The sequence below is a fragment of the Argiope bruennichi genome, chromosome 2 (assembly GCF_947563725.1).
Source record: "Argiope bruennichi chromosome 2, qqArgBrue1.1, whole genome shotgun sequence".
NCBI lineage: Eukaryota > Metazoa > Arthropoda > Arachnida > Araneae > Araneidae > Argiope > Argiope bruennichi.
Window position 1 is genome coordinate 30,101,583 of NC_079152.1, and position 18,778 is coordinate 30,120,360.

General features: G+C 29.0%; 1 protein-coding gene across 2 annotated transcripts in view; it reads right to left on the reverse strand.

Moving 5' to 3' along the window:
* Positions 1-973: 973 nt before the first annotated feature.
* The window catches only part of LOC129961833 (cytohesin-interacting protein-like), a 50,883-nt gene continuing 33,078 nt past the window's right edge, over positions 974-18,778 (reverse strand). Inside the window, exons 1-6 of one of the 2 annotated variants that reach the window (XM_056075413.1) lie at positions 8,399-8,571; positions 7,556-7,675; positions 6,161-6,263; positions 5,251-5,411; positions 5,043-5,109; positions 974-4,283 (exon numbers count right to left, since the gene is read on the reverse strand). In XM_056075413.1, the coding sequence (XP_055931388.1) occupies positions 3,748-4,283; positions 5,043-5,109; positions 5,251-5,411; positions 6,161-6,263; positions 7,556-7,675; positions 8,399-8,470 (1,059 nt within the window). In that variant the 5' untranslated portion in view covers positions 8,471-8,571 and the 3' untranslated portion in view covers positions 974-3,747. Of the gene's footprint in view, positions 4,284-5,042; positions 5,110-5,250; positions 5,412-6,160; positions 6,264-7,555; positions 7,676-8,398; positions 8,572-18,778 lie in introns of those variants that run through there. The other variant, XM_056075412.1, reaches the window with a different exon arrangement.

Consider the following 18,778-nt stretch of genomic DNA (forward strand, 5'->3'; position numbering starts at 1 on the left):
AATATAAAGAACCTTATACCGATTGTTTACAAACAACAAACGTATACCAAAAGCTAAAAAATTAATTTATTCCAGTTTGTTTGTAAATAATATTGAATGGATCACATTACAGCTTTCTTGTACAATATATCTATGGCACTATGTCATAGAATGTGAGATAATGAGTTATTATGAAATCAATTCATTGAAAATAATATTGCAATATTATTGATTTCCTACAAAGTCAGAATATATGTGGTGAATTGCATATAAGCCAGTAACAGCGCTTCTGCCCGAACAGCTGTTTTGGCAAAATCGGTTGGTTACTGGACTGCTAACCAAAAGGTCCCAGGTTCAATCCTCACGCGTCCCTTACCTCTTCATTGGTGACCTCGGACGCTGAACCTTCAACCTTCGTACAGCTGTTGTGGCGCCATCTACCCGCAACTAAAGTCGCCAGACTCACTTGGCGCAGCAAAGTCGTCAGACTCACGTGACGCAGCAACCCTAAGCCGCCAGACACACTTGGCGCATCAGCACCCACAAAACGCTCGCCATAACGCTTGGTGCTATTCAAAATAGGGTACAGGCTCATTAAGACAACAGCTACTCAATGTATCACCACTCAACGTCATATCGTTCGTCTCCCCTTCGACTCACTGGAGGGACAGTATTGTGGTGAATTGCATATAAGTCAGTAACAGCGCCGAACAGCTCTTTTGGCAAAATCGGTTAGTTAGTGGACTGCTAACCAAAAGGTCCCAGGTTCAATCCTCACACGTCCCTTACCTCTTCATATATTTCAAAATACAAAAAATGTTTGGTTCTTTCTTTTATAGCTAAACGAGGATTAATGAAATCCATCTCCATATCACAATTTTAAAATATTTATTCTTTTGTTTAAAAAAAAAATGTTTCAGATGTTCAGAAGATAGAAAAAAAGTTCATACAGATACAGATTTTTAAGGGCTGACATTTATTTTTAAAAAAAGTCAAAAAACATTACAATCTTACAAAATCCAAAAGCTGATTAGGAACTTCAAATTGAGTAATTGCCAATCATCCTAAAATATCTTAAAATAATCACATCTTTTCCTTCTATATAAATAAATTCAGTTCTTCAAATAAAATATCATTAGAAAACTAAAACTGTGAATAAATTATTTAAAATATATATATATATTATATTCAAATGCAAAATAACAGATGAATGTATAAAATAGATAAATCATTTTTCATGTAAGGCAACTTATAGTGGAATATGTTGAATTCTTAAAGTTATACATTCAGACTAGTAAGATATTATTATACACAGTAAACGCATTTCATGACCACACAAAATACAATTGACATGAAATTGAATTAATTTCAATGTTACAATAAGCTTATCACTATACCATTTTATCACTCAATACTTACTCAATATAACAATTTACTATAAAACTGACTCTGAGGCAAGCTATATTGCACTATTTTTAGTGTGCCCTTAATTGCTTTTTGAAGCTATTGATATAAAACTAAGTTTTTTTTTCCCAACAGTGCTTTTTATACCGTTTTTTAATTTCATTAGTTCTAATAGTAAAATAAAATAAAATCACTTCAAAAACAAAATGAAGATTACAATGAAAATAACATTTAACACATTGAAAAATACATAAGATATGCATGGTAATATGAAAGCTCTTATGAAATCACTTGAAAGAAAAATAAACACACATTATATAAACATACAATTACTGAGCAATAATATTGATTTCAATCACAAAAAGATGGTAAATAAAGTTTAATTATCTTGAAATTTAAATTTATTAAATTTACATTTAAAGATTCTGACAAATGGCTGAAGAAAGTTTTTTGTGGTGTTATGCAATTAAAATATTTTCAGAGATTAATTAAATATATAAATTATGCAAGCCAATCTAATTATAAAATAAACCTGTTAAAAGACATTAAAGAATCCAACTGACTTTTAATCAGAGGAATTCTATATTTAAAAAATTTCATTGACATACAAGTCAGATTGCCTTTTCTACATAGAAAATACATTTATAAAAAGCTTTTTTTTTTTTTTGTACTTATTTAAAGTTGCATTTTGAAAATTTTATGGCAAAAAATCTGAATGCCTTCTCATATTTATATATTCAGTGATGTTTTCATATGGAAAAAAAAAAAGGCTGTTATAAGAATGATATTTTATGTATCATTTCTATGATTGTCCCATAATACTTAGAAAATAAAACCAAATAAAAAATGTACATTGTAGCCATTAAACTTGTATGCAGAGTAATACTTAATTTAAATCAGTAAATTTAAAAAAATACTTTAAACAAAACTTTCTAAAATGCCACTACAAAAAACATTAAATTAAAAATATATTAATAAAAATTATAATTCAGAAAAAAAACTGACAAAAAAATGGTAACCTTCAAAAAGAAATCTCTAAATGTACAAAATACTGCATAATAAATAAACATTCATACACTGGTAGCCAAAATATATATTCTACATTAAAGAAGGAAAAGCAAATGTTGAATTAAAAGTACTTTTGTTCTGAAACTCTTAGTACGGCACCAGTTTTACACCATCCATATAAAAAATTAAGTACAAAAGCTCAATGACAATAGAAATATGAAACATGCAAAAGCAGTATAAGATTTTAAATAAATAAAACTATTTTAAACAAAAGCTAGATATTATATACAGCAAAGACTAGACAAACAAATTTTTTTCAGCAATGAATTTTGCCTTAAAACTCATGGCTAATACTTATAGTAATTTAAGTTGCACATAAAATGATTGGTTTATTGATAAAAACATATTTTTGCTATGTATACACTGCATGGGCATTTTTAATTCAGAAAAAAATTATAATAATTCACTCATTAGCACCATATGAATGCATATGACCTATCAAATTCTGCAAATTACATTATTTGTTTGCCACCAAAATGTATTAAAAAACTGACTGATTTTTAATACACTTATTTAATTGGACACTATACTTAAAGCAGAAACTTAGTTTGAAGAAAATTAATAAATTAAAAATATATAACTGCCTTAGAAAAGTTTTTTGTGTCACTTTTTATAAGCATATTTGCAGTAATTAAAAAAACAAAACAAAGAAAAGTTTTATTGGTGATTAAATTAATCTTTTAATAATTAAAGAGCAAATCATATATTTTTACTATATAATAAAAAAATCCAATTCTCACTTTATTTTTATGCAAAATGAGACAAAATAACTATATAATTGATACTTTTATTCTATAAAAAAATTGAATTACGAAAAGAAATTCTTCAAGATTTTAAAGCCCAAATACTCAAAACTATCACATATAACAGAGTTGAAAAAAATCAAATAGTATTAGATGGATATCAAGCCTACACAGGATTCTTTTCTACTTTTGAGGTAGTTCCCAAAAATTTAATGAATTTGAAATCCTATATGTTCTTTAAAAATCTATTTTACAACACTTTTTTTTTAGAATATGCATTTGATGCATTTATTTCTGTCAGCTCCAATTTTATTTATTCTTAATCGAAGTGAACAAAAAAATTAAATTTGTAAATTGTATTTAAAATAGCTTTGAGACAGATGTATTTTAATTTTGGGAACCTTACCTGTGTATGCTAAAAACTGATATATACGTATATTTAATTTTAAAATACTGTTCAACATAGATAAAATTCTCAAACTCTCAAGAAAATGCAAAAAAAATACACAAGATCTTTGAGGGAAAACAAAAGTTAACAAACATAACCAGACAATTACAATCTAGTTACTTCATCTCGGTCATTTTCTTCCTCTTCATCATCTTGGGCAATGTCTGGCAGATCACTTTCAGACTTGTTACCAGATCTTCGAGAAAGAGCAGGCGAGTGAGCTCGTGAATCTTGACTTGATGACTCAGAAAAATCAGTACTTTCAGAAAGACCTGTGCTTGATTGAGACTCTAGACCATCCCATGACCCTTTGGGTGTCAATGAACTGGCACCTCCTGTGAATTTAGGCCATGGTCGTCTCACAGCACCAGCAGCTTTTGGCAATGTAGCAAATTGTTTAGGTACAATGACTGGTGAGGCATGAGCAGTACCAGCATGGCTTTTGTAAGTTTTACGTCCAGAAATGCTAGGGAAGTTGTAACAGCTTATTGAATCATCCGAAGTCAAGGTCTGGGGCAGATTGCTTGATGCATGAGAGCTGCCATAACTATGGAGACTGCATGGACTAGGTGGCACCATATTGCGAATTCTGCTCATAAGATATGGACTAGGTGGAATTTGTAGTCCTCTATCTTTAAAACCTAAGACACAAAAAAAAGGCTTTAAAAAATTATGCATTATTAACATATGATAATTAACTATTTTTTAAAAATTTCAATCAGCATATTAAGTACCAAGAAAATCAAAAGATTATTTTCAATTTAATTCATTTATTTTTGTGAATGTTGTAGATATTCACAAAAATTCCATCAGTCTTGGATATAAATTTATTTCTTTACAATCTTGCATCAAATACTTAAATAATTCATTAAAAAAAAAATTTTTTTAAAGTCAAAATATATCAAACCTTTAAAAAAAACTACAGCACAGTTCATAGAATATACAAAAAGTAATGGCCATTATACCAAGACAAACACTAAAATGAGAAATCATGAATTGTTATTTTAGCATTTAATTGTTTGAATTTTTTTTTTCATTTTATTATTATTTACTTTAATAATATTATTTATCATAACAAGGAAGGAGACCGAAGAAGGATTTTTAAAATGTTCTGCAAAACTGTATTTTTAAAGTAAATAAGATTTCGAAATTTTATAGATTCAATGAAATAAAATGAAAAAGTATGTTTCACAAAATTCTTATACATAACTATTTGGCCATGGCAAGCAAGTAGATCTAGTATATATCATAGCAAAGAATAATACTGACTTTAATTATTCTAAAAAGACTTTTACGCAGTGCAGAAGCAATAGAATCAAAATGTATATCTAATTAAATTTTCTCATAAATTAAAGTTTTACAATAAAATAATATAAGCATATATTTTAAAATGGGCTTACTTTGGATTAATTGCTGTTCTTTTTCACATAACTGCTCTAACTCGAACTTCTTTTCTTGAAAGACCCTCTATAGATAAGAAAGAAAAAAAAGCTTTACAGAGGGTAGCATTTTTATGTCCCCATAATTAGAAAAATGTAAAAAAACATTCATAAAATAGTAAACTATTTTTTAAGAACAGAGCAATCAATGAAAAAATAAGAATATCACCTTCAATCGTAAGTATTTCATATGCAGTTCCACTTTATGTACACAATCCTCAAATAATACAACCATGCGCATGGTCTTCTCACAGCTCTGTATATACCGAACAAGTTCTTTATGGTCAACCTTTTCCATATCATGGCCATTGATGGATAAAATCACATCACCTACACCAATTATAATGAAATCATCACACCATTACAAAATAATATAGGGTATTTATTTCATTTTAATTATTATGACATAAATATCCCATATAAGTTGTATGGAGTTCATGTGTTCATGAAGAAGTTACGTTATAATAATAAAATATGGCAAAGTTATTTCTGATAGAGGAATTTGACATAATAATTTTAAACAATAACTGGAAATCATAATGAACTAAATATAATTATAGAATAGTAAGATATTAAAAATACAAATTATAATTGAACAATGTTACAAGGAATTAAATCCAAAATCCACATTTTCAAGTATAGATGTGTTTTTCCAAAATTTTTATTGCATTATAATTAAGATTTTTTTCCTGCCTCCAATGAAATTGTTCTCCAACAATTAAAATTAGCAAGGTTTCTTATTCTATTATACTACTTATAATTTGGTATTAATGAAAAGTTATATAACATGAAATATTTCATATTAGACAAACTGTCTTAAATAATTCCATATGTTGAAATTTTATAGAAATACCTTTCCCATACTCAAAATTTCATAAACTGAAATTAATAGAAACAAATTAATCAGCAAAATACTGGATATTCTCTAGAAAATACAGAATAAATTATTTTTTAATTTATATATAAATACAATATTTCATTCAATGTAATCAATTATCAATTAGATAAACACTGATCAATACAATAAATGATTCATAACAATTAACAGTACCACAATTTTTTTTAGAAATAATCCGTACCTGGCCTCATCCCAGCACGAAACGCTGGACCATCATATTCCACGTAATCTACATAAGTAATTAATTCAATTTCGCCATCTCGTTTATGATGAATACCATAAGTCTGAAAAATGAAACCAGGAAAAATAAATAAATTAGATTTAGCATTAAAATAAATTTGACCACAATAACAAATTTTATTTTTAAAAAAAAACAACTTTTTTCTTCTTTTTTTTTTACAAATTGTTAATAATACATAAATCACCAATCCATGACTATTTTAAAAATGTAATAAAATCTACAATACAAAGATAGAGTAAATTAGAAAATTTTGTAATTTAAATCCCAATATATATTGAATATTACAAAAACTTGAATATTCAAAGTAAGCAGTACATAATTAATTTTCATAAAATATAAACTGAGTACAATATCTAATAATTCAATATTTTTGTTTAAAGAGAATGAATTTATCCACAAATTATCATTTTATTTAAATTCATTTCTCCCCCCCCCCAAAAAAAAATGCTTACATACAAATACATTTTTTACATATCAAATTCATTTTTTTTTTTCAATACATAACATTAAATTTCTTCTTTGATTTCCCATAATCAAATAATTCAACACCAAATGCTTTATCGACAATATGCTTTCTGTTATTACCTGAATTTCACCATAAAATCATCACAGCATTTTTTTTTTACATTAAATCCATTATTTTATTATTCTTTGACATGTTAATGCCAATCCATGATACAATATATCTATTAGTAGCCAAATGGTATAGATTCTTTGGAAGTCATTAAGAAGAAGGGAAGAAGAAGAGGGGAAATGGTGAGGGGGGGGGAGAAATACAGAACTGACAAAATTATACACAATTACAAAAATAATTAATATTTGAAAGATAAGAGGCTAAGAAAATAGCAACAAGTAAAAAAAATTACTACAATATTAATGCACAACTTCAATATACATGTTGCATTATTTCAATAATGCATTTTGCATAACTTCAATAATATATACTTAATTGTCTCACATTAAATCCCTAATTTCCCATTTGCAATTCTAATTAAGTTATCTCAATAAAAGTATGAGTAGTTAAATACCATTCAAACAAAAATATGCTAAACAATACATAAATAATTTAAATTTTATCTATTAAAAAATAATAACATGTTTTAACTTATTTTATTGTATTCTTTGCCAACTTTTCTATTGCTTGGCACAATTTGGCATAAGCTGGCGAAAATTGAAACCATGGAGAAAAAAAAAACTTTTTTACGCATAATGTAAAAATGTGCCAGATTTTACAAATTTGAATAAATATATAAACTGCTACTATTTTTTTAAAATAAACAAATAAGATCAACTAAATTCTTTTTAAAATGTCCACTTAATTATCGATATAAATACCTGCAAAGTGAAGCCAAATGATCCATTTTTCCTCTCCACAATGATTGTGCGTCGTCTTCTGTCCTCTTCTGGTTGAGTTACAATTACCCTATCATTTTTAACTGTTTCCAGAATTTGATGCTGAAAGAAAGAAAAAAGTCTGCTTTATTTCCAGATAAAAGTAAACTTACTGATAAGCACAAAGAAACTGCACATCTTATAACATTTGATTAACATATATATATTGCAAAAAAAAAAAAAAAATTAATTATTGGATCGCTTTTCAAAATTCTATAAACAAAAAACTCAAAGCAAAAATAACTTTTAAATGTAACATAAAAACAACAGTTTAACATAACAGCAACAATTTAATATACGAAAAAGAAACATATGATGTCCATGATGTTTCAAGAAATAAATGTCGATTTTTCCATCCCGCAAAATCGAACAAACTTGTGGTAAGAACTCCGAGTAAAGCAAAATAAACTATAATATTTTAAATATTAATATTATATTAGAATAAAATATGTCGAACGTGAGATCCATTAGTCCATGCTGAATTATCAATTCATTGCGTTTATCTATCATATCAAACATGGATGTGAAATTTTGAAAGCTTACAAAACATGATTTCAGCACTATAGAATTAAATATACATTAAACAATTTCCAGAAAAAAAAAAACGATTTTTCTTTAATTATAAACAGGTAAAAGAAATTTTTATTTTTGTATAAACAGATGATACAAGTTACCTTGTATGCAGTCACGTCATTTTATCCTTCAACATAATAATGATGATGATAACTTAAAATATTATTAATTTTAGTAAAATAAGAAAAACAAAAATGACAATAATAAACCTACGCTTTCATCTTCATCCGAACAACTCGTTCCAGTCCCAGAATCGAATAACTCTTCCGTGCCTATGTAAAACATGGTTCCCTAAGCGAAGAGCAACCCGCCTCCATTTACTGCACTACTTCAATGGCAGAATATTTATCGACAAATACTAAAACACATCTACACACACAAAAAGCTATCGCTTCAAAAACAATGGCGAGCATTATCATTTAGTCACTTTTAAGTCACTTCCTTTTCTTCCACTTTTTCACCGCCAAAACAAAAACAGAATTCCTATCGTTATTTTTAGAACAATTCTTCAAAATACTTGAAAAAGATTTCAAAATAACACTCATATTTCTGATTTCGGAACAAACTTCTGTAATATATGATTATTTGCCTTCGGTTACCATTACTTTTTTTTTCTTTCAATTTTAATCAGATTAATAATTTACTTTCTATATTTTCACAGTTTTTTGGGATGTCAATTTTTATTTTTAATCAGCACTTTGACGTCGAGAAATAAATGCGCTTTTTTTTAACATTACTTAAAATGTATAATGAATATGAAGAACTAGAGTTATCGGACATTTAAAAAGTTTAAAGGAGATCGAAATCTCCCCTATAAAACTTCGTAGTATGATAATATTTTAGGCTTGCTTTTATTTTTTAAAATTTACTCAATTCTATAATTGTAAAAATACGCACAATTACACACACACACAAAAAAAAAATATTCAATATCATAACGCGAGGACGTATAAATCTAATAACAAACAATGAAAAATATTGTAAAATACACTTTAAAAATAATTTATAAAGACTGCTTTAAGAAAAACCGTGAAAGAAAAGAAAATCGGTATTATTATAACATTGATTTACATTAATTTTAAAATGGTGAAGTGGCTTGTGTAATAATATACTCCGAGGTTACTGATGACAAACGCAAAAATTTTGATTAATTTTTATTCATTTTTTTTTTTTTTTTTTTTTTTTTTAACTTTTGGAGAAAGAAAAAAAACTTTCTTAGTAAGGACTTGCAATCTAAGAAATAACCACGTGCCTTCTGTCTACTTTGGAGAACATTTTGAACGATTTCGTATAATCCAATTTACAGAAAGGCTTATATTCTATATAATTTAGCGAGGACAGATATTTTTCTTTAGCTTGCATCTAATTCGCATATCACAATGTATTAGAAAAAGGTCCATATATGTACAACACTCATACTTCTAATACATCTTTTAATTGCTAAAAACTTTTATCTTAATTTTTTTTAATTCATTTTTCTCCTCCTTGATATTATATATATATATATAAATGAGGAGAAGGCTTTGTGAAAGGGCACGAGTAAGTTTGCTAGTTGACTTATTAAGATTGCTTTGAAATTATTGAGGTGCTAATAATATTCTTTAAATAAAATCTTTATGATGTATAATATTATATAATAACTAAATTCAAACAAATTCTGAATAACAAGGTGGGGGAAATGAATCAACTACTAAACAAAACTTAACAAACATAATTCGCAAGAAATTAAAAAAAAAAACGTGAGGATGTGTTATAATTTTTCTTTTTCTATTATATTATTAAGGAAACTAAATTAAAATGTGTAAATATTTTTTATGAATATCCGTATATTATCATTTCATATCAAGAGCTTTTATTGCAAGCATTTTATAAGGATGCAAATACTTAAAAAGAATCTGATTCTCATGGGAAAAGAATACTTTTTGGATGCATCAAATTACTTCCGATTTGCAGATAAATCATTTCAAGCATGCATCGATTACAATATAGTTATAATTAGCAACAGTGCAAAACTAGGGTGAGGAAGATAAAAGTAATCATATTTGAAAAAATAAAAGAACCAAATCTGAAATGTCTTGCTGATTAAAAAAATAATAATAAATATTTTATATGTTATTTCTTCAGTGAATATCCCTTTTTATCAATTAAAACAAAGCAAACAGAGATTAGTTTAGTTAGATTAACATCTCATTTTGAAAACAATTCAAGGATTATTTTTGGGATGAACTTCGTAATCGCAAACCCAGCGCTGATGACGATACATACACTTTACCAAATTTATGTATCCCACCAATGGGAGGATGTTTGATTCACATCAGATTTAGTACGCATCAGACCCACATACACGACGGAGTCTTAGTGAAATTGAGTTTTAAAACTGGAATTCTATGCCACAGCGGTCTCAAACAGCAATTAATAAGGTATAAGTAGATAAGATTTTCCCCCCTTCTGAGTTTTTTTTTTTTTTTTTTTTTTTTAAAGAAACAATGTGCTTTTACGTAAAGTAGAAGAAAAAAAAATATTAAAACACTTCACATTGTGATGTAAAAGATACGCAACTCCTTTGGCCTTTATCCCCTACGGTTTTACAAAACTAAACTAACAAACAGATATGCAATCAGGTTTAACTTTATGACTACTTAATTCAAGTAGAACAAATGTGCTGGATACACAAAGTGAAATATACAGTAACCGACTAACCGCATAACACATTTTAATATATATGATTGTAGCATTTTGCCTAGTATTAAGATGAGTTTAGTTTAGTTATATTAACGTCCCGTTTGAAGCAACACTAGGGCTATTTTGGGACGGACCTCGTCATTTTGAACCTCGGTCAGATGACGAGGACGACACCTGATGGGTTTACTGGTTGATAAGATTTGAATCAGCAGGCGTGGTCTCCCCCAAACTTTCTCATATATCCTCCAATAAAGGTGTCATCGTTCCCCATCCCCTGAATAAAAGTAGATCTTTAGCATAAATCTAGCATTTTTACTGAATTTATAAAAAAGATGTATTTTTTTATACTTCTTTTTTTTCCGACCGATTGAAACTAGAATTTGACGGTGAATTACAGTTGTAGACACACGATCCCATAACGAATTTCACTAATTTATATCAATGCATTTGTGAGTTACTGCATTTACATGCATACAAAAGTACAGACCGATAGACAGTCAACATAGACAATTTGGTAAGAATCCATATTTTAGATTGCAATCCATATATCCAATCCAAAATTGTGTAACAAATTTCATCTATCTAGCTTTTTGTGTTTTGTAGCTATCAGGTTCGCTTGTACTCGAACAGCAATACAGACTGTATTCCTCTAAATGGATATCGCTCAAAGTTTGAAAGAGATCTACAAATCTGATGTAAAGTTCAAATACAAAATTTCATTCATCTAGCCCATAATGTTTTTGCGTTAACATGTTATATCACGGGCAGATATAATGACAAAAATGTGTTCTTCGGACTCAGGGTGTTCTGAAACGAGCAGATTCGTCAAGTTCTCAAGTTTTGACGATAACAATACAAATATAAATTACAATACAAAATGATTTCATATCTAAGAAAATAAAATATATCTAAGAAAATAAAAATAAGAAGGGAATTTAGTGTATTCTTAAGAAAACTCAAGGTGGTATCGCAATCATTTATATACGGGAAGCGGGAAAATGCAAATTACCTTTTTGAATGAAGTGAAAACATATTCAAACCCGAAAGTTATTCATATTTTTTTAATCTCAACTGTTGCATAATAGCGTTTTCCTGTCAAGCTTGGAAGAAAATAACAGCAGACCAACTACTTCCGCAGCGGATAGTATACTGATAAAGGAAACACAGTATTTCTTCCGATGTTTTTCAAGCGGAAATCTTCAACTTCGGCAGATAAATCAAATAATCAGTCCAGAAAGAAAATTTCAATTACTAAGGGCTAGAATGGTATTCACATCGCACAATTAAAATATTTTGTTGCACCTTTTTGGCCTAAAAAAACCCTTCCACTTTTATTCGCCACACATTTTTACATCACACATTTTTGGACTCATATTTTTAAGGGTGAGGGTGAGAGTCACTTTGTCTATGAAAGACACTTGTAAAAGTAGGTAAATTGTCTTAGTAGTAATATAATGGAACCACGCTTAACAAGCACCTCAGATAGAGAGTGATTATCATAACGAGCAAAACAAAATGTAAAAAAGTGTCTCGTTTAGCGAGCGATGTTTCGTAGAACGAGTGGCGAGGAAATACTGTGACAATACATATTGGATTAGCTTGTGCATCTGTGTTGCGTTTATTTGAATAAATTCTTATTTCAGCATGAAAAAAGTTTGATAGGATCAAACATAGCTCCAAATTGTTTGAGCTGGTCTGTGGTACCTTAATCGATGGACAGATTCTATCCCCCCCCCCCAAGATTATAGGGCTAGAGGTAACGACATCGATGAGCAATTCTGGTGGAGAAACATGCCAGAAATACTGTAGAACTTATGGAGCTAAATTCTGTGTTACAGAAAAAAGCTGCGGATGAAATTTGGTCAGGAGAGGGAGAAATAATTGACGTCAAGAAAGCAACAACATTCCATTGAAAAAAAAAAAGACGATGAAAGCATGGCAAATTATTTCACCTCATTTTGAGAAGCATCATTCTGATAACGTGACAGCTATACGCGCTTAAATTTCATTTAACAATAATGCTGTGTCCTATTTTTTTTTTTTTTTACCAACTTTTGAAACAAGGCCAAAGATAAAAATTCTTTAGACAATTTAGGCATTTTAAATAATAAATTACATTATTATAAATTTGATTGGTTATTTATTTTTGGAATGAAAAGCATTGTTTTATTTTACATGGATTCGTATGGGAAAAAATTGTTTCACTTAACGAATGCTTCGTATTAAGAGTACGATTCGGAAACAAACTTCACTCGTTAAACGAGGTTCCACAGTAATAATAAAGAACTGGAGAATAAAAAAATTAAAATAAATATCTCATTTTGAAGCGCTGTATCATTGTTCGGAATGAGTTTCTAATTCGAATCAAATTGATTCAGAATAATTTCTGAGCTGTCATACAATACATCGAGTTTCATTTTTCAAACATTCCAATAATGTTTGAACACTAACCATATTTAATTCCTTTTTTTATAAATGTATAATTTTCAGCAGATAATTAGTAAAGGATTTTGTACACAGAATCACTGAGATAATTTTCGTATCTGACCCGCTGTAATAATTTCGCAAGGCGTCGATTAGCTTGAATCTGGCTTGTTAAAGAAAGATTATGAATAACCGAATGGTTCGAATTAACATATACTTATTCAAAGAATTGAAAGAGATAAAAATGTGAAATTTCGGTAATAGCCCTTTCGGAACATGGGGATAAGAATGTAGCAAAAATAAGTGCCCAAAATAACGCACCAGAAATCCCATCATTAGTATCAACATAATTCAATATTCATCACAAAATAATTCCCACTTGTGGTGCATATTAATTACGAATTGTAGATGGGAAATGAGAACAAACACGTTACCAATTCTTATTAATATACAAATGTCAAATTTTATCAATGCCTATTAAATTAAAGTTAATGAATGCATGTTAAATTAACATGTTAACCGGGAAATAACTTTTGTTAAACTCGTTTCACGATTGGGGGTTTTTCCCCTTGTTAGGAAATGTTATGCCTAAAATAATAATAGGAAATCGTTTTTAACTTTTTGATTATTTTGACAAAATATTTTATGACATATATAAAAAATATATATACATCAAATAATTCCAATTACAAAGAATTAATTAAACAAATTGAAAATAATTATTTCACGTTATGATATTTCTTGAAACAATGAGCCATACACAAAGTAGCGCAACAATCAGGACACCAAAATCTCGACTCTTTCCTCAAACCTTTCGAATAACAAAATTTGCACCTCCTGGTAACGTAAGACCCAACCGTCAGGGAGGGGTGCATTGTTTTCTTATGGATTTACTATTATAATTCGAAATCGCTTATATCGCACCGAACAAACTTTCACCGTCGCTTTTGGTTGATTTGTTAATTCCCCCCTCCCCTCAGGATAACCGTTCGCTACAGTTTGAAACAGAAACTATAATTCAAATATACAACAGACAAATTATGGTATTACTAAAATGCAAAATATTCAAATGCATAGAACGGAATGTGTAAAACCTATTTTATAAAGAAAAAGTTTGAGATGGCGTTTGAAACTGTGGTGGTAACATTATAAGCCAGATAACAACTTCCGGAGAAGAGTGTACACTTTTGTCTAGTGGCTTTGTTACTCGGCTATGAACCCTAACGTTGCGAGTTCGAACCTCAACTTGCACAAAACTAAATGAAGCACATCTGAAGTGCTTCAATATAGTCAAGTTAAGTTTAAATTGGTAAGAACAACGTAAAATATAATGCAATCCACATATTACTTTTAACGAAATATTTCGTCATAGCCGATTGACAGGTTAAAGAATTTTATGGGAAACAAATAGGAGTATTCTTCCCTCGACTTTCCCGTACATTACTAAATACAAAATGTTTTGTATTTAGCTTCTTCATATGATTCGTTCGCAATTTCGCTTCTTCACTTTAATTAGCCAGGTCCAAAACTTGAAATACATTCAGAATCTTACTACTAGAGGTAATATACCAAAATAAATGAGACTAACTCTTATTACATTCGTGGATCATCGTGTCCACACAAAAAAAAAATATATATTGACGGATTTCGCCCAAAATTTAACAAATATCAATAATTTTGTAGTAAAGACCAATATAAAAAAATTTATTTGATTCTTTCCCCTTCCAATCATCGTCATCAAAGATAAATATTTTTTTTTTTTCAAAATTTGGTGATGAAGACTTAGGGAGATCTGAAACGCGGGGATTATTAACTATTTTAATGCCGAATGAAACCTTTGTGAGGAATGCCTCCCCCCCCCCCCCTCAAATTGGCGAATTTGCTAGGATTTGGGAAGAAGTCCACAAAAAAACGAAATAAAAATGTTTGCAAGATTTAGAAAGAAAATATTACGAAACAATGGAAGAATAAATCGATGCCAATCTTATTTCAATATTTTTTGAAAAGTAAAGTGCCCTCGCGTACGTAACGATATATCGCCGTTAGGGATTGCAATACCGGTATAACCGGGATACCGAATACCGGTATTTTGAGACATTTGTACAATTTTGTAATACCGGTATTCACAAGTTTAAATACCGGTTTTTCGGTATCTACTAGAAATTTTAAAAATTGTCTCCACTATATATTCAGGGATCGCGGACATAGCAAAATAGTATACGTTTTTGTTTTTATGTCTTCCTAACGGGCGAAATTAATTAGCTAATTAATGGCTTAATTAATTGCTTAAATCTAAATGAGCGAAACATGGATTATCCCTGAAATAAGATATTGTATGCATAACGACTGATGGAGCAACAATTATGAAAAAAGTTGGAAAGTTGATGGGTGCAAATCAGCAGTTGTGCTATGCACGTGGAATTCAATTAGGAGTAATAGATGTATTATGCCAAAAAAATAAAGAACAGGAGAATCCAAATACTGTGGATATAGAAACTTCGGATTCCAGCTTAGAAAAGAGTAAGAGTGAGAGTGATATTGACAATGAAGATAATGACAATGTAATTGTTGAAGAAGATATTGCTAATGAGGATGAAATATTTACCTATCAAGAATTGCTTCCTATAATTTATAAAGTTCGAAAAATTGTTAAGATATTTAAACGTTCCCCTATAAAAAGGATATATTACTAAAATATATACTAACTGAAAATAAAACAGAATATATGTTAATATTAGATTCTAAAACACGTTGGAACAGTTTACTCCTAATGACGGAACGATTTTTGAAACTGAGAAATCCAATCAAAAAAGCAATAATCGACTTAAACCTGTAAATTAATTTTTCAGATAGTGAATTCGACTTAATATCCAGAACTATATCAGCTCTAATTAAAATAAAACTGACTATAGAGGCATTATGTCGGAGAGATTTTAATTTATTAACAGCTAATGCAACAATAAATTTCATGTTGCAGTCATGAAAGAACAGCACACATTACTATCTCAAGAATTATATATTACATTGAAAAATCGCACAGAAGAAAGGCATACCGAAAAATTAAATGTCTTATGTTATTTATATAATTATAATGATTTTAAAAATGAAAATGAAAAAGAAAAAAAAGAAAATAATCAATTCAAATCTGATTAAGTTTATAGTAAATTTCCTTAAAATTTTTTACCCACAAACCTATCCACATTCAGAAGAATTCGGTTCAGTTATCGAAGATGATGATGATACTAATGTCGATAGTGAAAAGGAATTGTCTTTTGAACAAAAATTAGAATTAGCGATAAATAAAAAAATTTCAACAAACCAAAATACAATACAGAAATCAGCTATATCCAAAACCATTTGACGAGAAATCGATTTATTTGAAGATGAGGGATTTAGAGGTAAATACTTGGAAAAAGTATATCGCGCATTGTTAACAGTACCACCAACTAGCGTAGATGCCAAAAGATCGTTTTCGACAGATGATAATTTTTACACAAAATTACTTTTCAGGCTTAATGACAGTACCATTGATGCATTATGCGTTTTAAGATCACATTTCAAAAATTTGTAATAGTATCACAGACTGAATAGTGATATTTGCACTCTTTTGTGATTTAAATAAATAAGATGTTTCTATACTTTTTTGTGATTATATACTGTTATAATTTATAAATTACAAATTATTTTTCGTGATATTTACAGTCTCTAACAAAACTGGCAAATAAAAGAAAGAAACACCTGTGTTTTCTTTCTTTTTCTAAAATTTCTAATACCGGTATCCCGGTATTAAGATTTAAAAAATACCGAATACCGGTATTGAAATTTTGGTCCGGTATTGCAATCCCTAAATATGATCAATGAGATTTAATAAAATATTAATATTATTTTAATATTTTATAATAAATAGAATATTGACAAATTTATTTATTTTGACAACTAGAAAAAACAGAGTCGTTTAATTCATCCGTTGCTGGCTTTTCTCATCCTGTTCACCCTATGCTGTAAATTGGAAATATGACATTGATTACAAAAGTGGAAGTGCAGCGGAAAGTTATAGGGTCTAGTCGAAAGATTCAGTGCCATTCGTGCAATTTATTTTTCATATCTAACATATTCTAATTTCATACATAATAATGTTTAGAGATTGGCATTATATCTGTAATTTATAACATGCTGGATTTAAAATTTTGCAAAACACTTTTCAAGACAGATTGTTAAAATTAAAGCAACCAGACATCACAGATAGTTAGCACTTGGACGTTAGATGCTCATTAAGAAAAGAATTTTCAAACTATTAATTCAATTTTTAATTAGAAATTAATCGAAGAGAACTTACAACAATGACATTAAAAATAATTCCATGTCATCCAAGTGCCATCTATTCAATTGCTGCTGATTTAAAACCAGAGAATAGAAGATCTAACCTCATCCAAAAGCAGTTATGTTTGCAGGCATAGTACACTATAAACTCATCTCGCTGACATGCGCATTGAAAGATATAGAGAAATCAGTAGGAGTAGTCTCCCTGAAACGTTCTTGTATATCACTAGTAAAGTTCTTATTCCCTCCCCTCCATATAAAATCGGGGATGATGAGTAAAGTCTCAATTTATATCTCATTGCCAAGCAATAGTTAAGAAATAGAGATCTTTATCGAAAATTCGGCAGTTTCGCTTAATTTAGCGTGTTGGTGTGTATTTTGAAGATTTTTTATCCGCCAATTGAAACCGAAATTTCACACACAACTATAATTGAAGTCACAAGAACTTTGCTAATATCGCAAGCCATTGGACATATGAATTATTGGGTTAGCATGCCTACGTCAAACTGTTAACCATTTGACAGATTTGATTCAAACTTGATGTATCTACATTTTACATCTTTAAGTACCAAATTTTTTCTAATAAATGCTTTTTTTTGTTACAGGAGACTTGAAGTCAAACAATTAGACAGACGGTTTGTTGTTATCTGAATGTATTTCATTCTAAATTTGATAGATATACAAATCTGGTTTTAAATCACTATGCCGAATTTCATCCGCTTAGTTCAAAGCATTTTCCAAAGTCTTGTTCACAGATAGAATGCCTAAACGGAACTTAATAATCACCTTGTATTCATTCAAGGTAATATGTATGTACATCACATGACAGATATTTTAAAAGTGCTAGTTTTTAATTTGACATAATATAATGAACATAATTCGCTGGCACGAATGCTGCCGAGTTCCTAAGAGTGAATATGGCGTCCAATCATATAATAAATAATACCAAATATATGAAAAATATAGGAATTTATTACATTAAAGGCAAGTTCCTAATTACTTCAAGATACATATTGTACGGAGTAACTGAAAATCCTTTCCTATCTCTCAGCAGAAAATCGAAAAATGGAAATTCATTCTTTTTTTTTCTTTCACCTTTATATCCTAGTATACAAGAAATATAAATATATATGGTATCTACGGCGACAAAATAGTAATAGATCTGGA